Raw genomic sequence first — 3,037 nt, 5'->3', positions numbered from 1 at the left:
TACTTGAGTTGAGTGTGAAAGGGTTATGATCTCATCATCGTCATCAAAGCCGTCTTGTTGGACTCGGTTCAATTTGGACAATGTTGAGGGTCTGAATGACACTTTCACACTGTTATCGTCCTTGCAATGTACATCCCTTTTGCTTTCTTTTCATTCACTCTTCCTTCTTTTTGTTCTTGTCATTTTCTAATTTGTTTAATTTGAACAAGAAATTGTATTTTAATGATTTTTTTATAATATAAACTCATTTTATGTTTATTTAAGAAAATTCATTTTGAATCCTCCAAATGATAAGTGATAAGGTCACTTAAAAATTTCACCTCTAATTTATAAAAATGCAATTTCAACTTACACTCATTTTCAACATTGTTTTCAAACGTTAAAAGGCAAACAGTAATGACATTAATAGATCAAGATCACACATAGCATGCAATTGAAGCAATCATATGAAATATATATATATATATATATATATAAGACTCTCCACATATATAATACTAGAGAAGCTTAATTAGTCCTTGAGAAATACAACAAGATACAAGACATGGATATAATACTAATGACAATAAAGGACCATTAAAGACCACAAAAAGAAAAACTCCATTACATCCAAGTTCTCCAATTCCCTTAAACCTGCACCATAGAAACAAAAGAAACATACATTTATGTTCATTAATTGAGAAAAATGTTATATGTCTCTCCATTGTGATAATTGAATAGAAATTAAACTTAAGGAAATGCTTAGAAGATGACCAAATAGTAGGAAGCTCCATGTTGAAGGGGTTGCAGAGTGACACCAAATTCATCGGTGAGCACTGGTTGGCCGGAGGCGTGGAGGAGGACCGCCTCCTCCCCGAATGCTTCCCGGACATTCAGCGGCCCGGCCACCACCTCGAACACCACCTCATTTATAAATACCATCAATTTATTCACCCCTCCCATTCCTATTATTAATCATCAAGAATAACATAAAAGCAAAAACCATTAATATGATATATATTTACTTATATATATGTATGAATTACATACATATTTTTTCTAGTTCTAGTGTATGTGTGTTAGTGCAGTGTGATTACGTGCATTATTATCCTAAAGCCATGCACACGTTCAATCTAGAAAGAAGTACTACACCTGCTTTAATGGAAGACTTAAGAGAAAGTCATTTCAGCAGAGTGGAGGTAAGAAAAGTAAAAAACCCTAGAATCTCAGTGACAAGACAACACAACACAGCAAGTTAGGGTTTCTCCATTGATCCATCTCTTCAATCATAGGTGACACTGTTACCCCCTTAACTCTCTGGTTTTTCTTGGCTCTTTTTGAACAATTTCAGTCATTCAAGTGCCAACCAAGTGTGTGTTCATCTCCCAACATAGACCAAAGATAGAAGACAACACTAACACCAAAATGACAAGACATGAGTACATAGATAGAATGACAGATTGATAGATAATATAAACATGATAGACAAGATATAAAAGCACATAAAACAAATAATATATTATTATTTTAACAATAATAATAATTATTATTATTATTCACATACCTTGTAACTCATTGACATGACTAGTAATAGTATTATTTGCAGTGTTTGTGTTTGTGGTCATCTCAGTGACATCCATAGCACCAGCACCAGCACCAGCACCAGCTTTTGCATTCTCTTGTGAGATAAGATCACTCCAGAGGCCATTCTCCGGAGCAGAGACAACACCCATGAGATCAGAGAAGTAGTATCCCTGCGGTGGTGGTGCTGGGAAGAAGAAATGCTCACCGGAGAGCTCAGTGTGAGTAGTAGTGCCATGTATCAATGTCTGGTTCACTGATGGTGTAGGTGAAGCTGACAATTCAATGATGGAATTTACCATTGAAGTTGGTGGTGGAGGAGTTTTATCTGAACCACCTGATGATCGGTCGGAAGATGATGAAGAAGATGAAGAAGGATCAAAAGCTTTGATTGCATGACTAGTGTTAGTAATAGCATTAGTAGTGATGGTTGTGGTGTTAGAGCGAGGTGAGCGGCCGGCGAGCTGACGTTGCTTGTGTTTGCTCCGAGACTTGCGGTTCTGAAACCAATAAAAGACATTGGCGTCGCTGACCTGACCGTACTCCTGAAGCTGAGCTCTTATCCGGCGAATCTCATCTCTGGGAGGATTCACCATGCCTGAGTTGAAGATTGCTTCCAAGATCCTGATTTGCTCCGGTTTAGGGTTCCATCTTGGTTTTGGCTCCGGAGTTCTCTCATCATTTACTGAACCTGCCATGAATAATATGAATTCTCCATTCCAATTTTCTTTTTTTACAAAAACCCTAACCCTAACCTTAACCCTAAAATGAAGTGCAGAAAGAAAGATACAGACCATAAAGTTAAAGATAAAGATAAAGATAATAATGTAGCAATGATGAAGAATAATAGATACCAGCAGAAGAGAAGGGAGGTTTCTGGCAGGAGCTTGAAAGGAGAGAAGAAGAGTGGTTGATGTCAGATTGCCATTGGTGGTGAGTGTTGCAAGGTTTGGACTTGAACAAGCTAGGCCAGTGCCTGTTGGATGAGGCCATGATGATGTTGTTGATGATGATGATGCTGCTGCTGCTGCTGCTTCTTTTGTTTAGAGGAAAGCAAGGCTTTTTCTTTTCAGAAATTAACCCTTACTGATCTTTTCTCTCTCTCCCGGCCCCTCTGTGTATATATATATATATCTCTTTCTTTATAATCTATCAACCTGTCTGTCTAGATATCAATTATATATATATAGGGATGTGCAATAGGGTTTCAATTCAACAACCACTGTATTCAATCATTCAATGGAAAAACACCATTAAAAACAAAGAGAGAAGAAGGAAAGGAAGGAAAGAAAGAAAGAAAGAAAGAAAGAGATGATGATGGACCTTGACAGAGTATGCATTAAAGATCAAGTGGAGAAGGCCACTACTGAAAGTACACTGGAATTCCCTCGTATGCCAAGCAAGACAGACAAGGAAAGAGCCTTCTGCTGGGGCCTTATTAGTAGTACTCTCTCCATCACTGCAAGGAAAGGTGGTG

General features: G+C 37.7%; 1 protein-coding gene across 1 annotated transcript; it reads right to left on the bottom strand.

Moving 5' to 3' along the window:
• Positions 1-500: 500 nt before the first annotated feature.
• LOC120255669 (WUSCHEL-related homeobox 9-like) lies at positions 501-2,755 on the bottom strand. The gene is made up of 4 exons (XM_039263443.1): positions 2,415-2,755; positions 1,544-2,251; positions 754-944; positions 501-633 (listed from the first exon to the last, which is right to left on the bottom strand). The coding sequence occupies exons 1-4, from the start codon at positions 2,551-2,553 to the stop codon at positions 628-630; spliced, it is 1,044 nt and encodes a 347-aa protein (XP_039119377.1). The 5' UTR covers positions 2,554-2,755; the 3' UTR covers positions 501-627.
• Positions 2,756-3,037: the final 282 nt, after the last annotated feature.

The sequence above is a fragment of the Dioscorea cayenensis genome, unplaced genomic scaffold (assembly GCF_009730915.1).
Source record: "Dioscorea cayenensis subsp. rotundata cultivar TDr96_F1 unplaced genomic scaffold, TDr96_F1_v2_PseudoChromosome.rev07_lg8_w22 25.fasta BLBR01001125.1, whole genome shotgun sequence".
Taxonomy (NCBI): domain Eukaryota; kingdom Viridiplantae; phylum Streptophyta; class Magnoliopsida; order Dioscoreales; family Dioscoreaceae; genus Dioscorea; species Dioscorea cayenensis.
The sequence above is the reverse complement of the archived record's forward strand: the minus strand, read 5'-3'. Positions and strand labels throughout refer to the sequence as shown.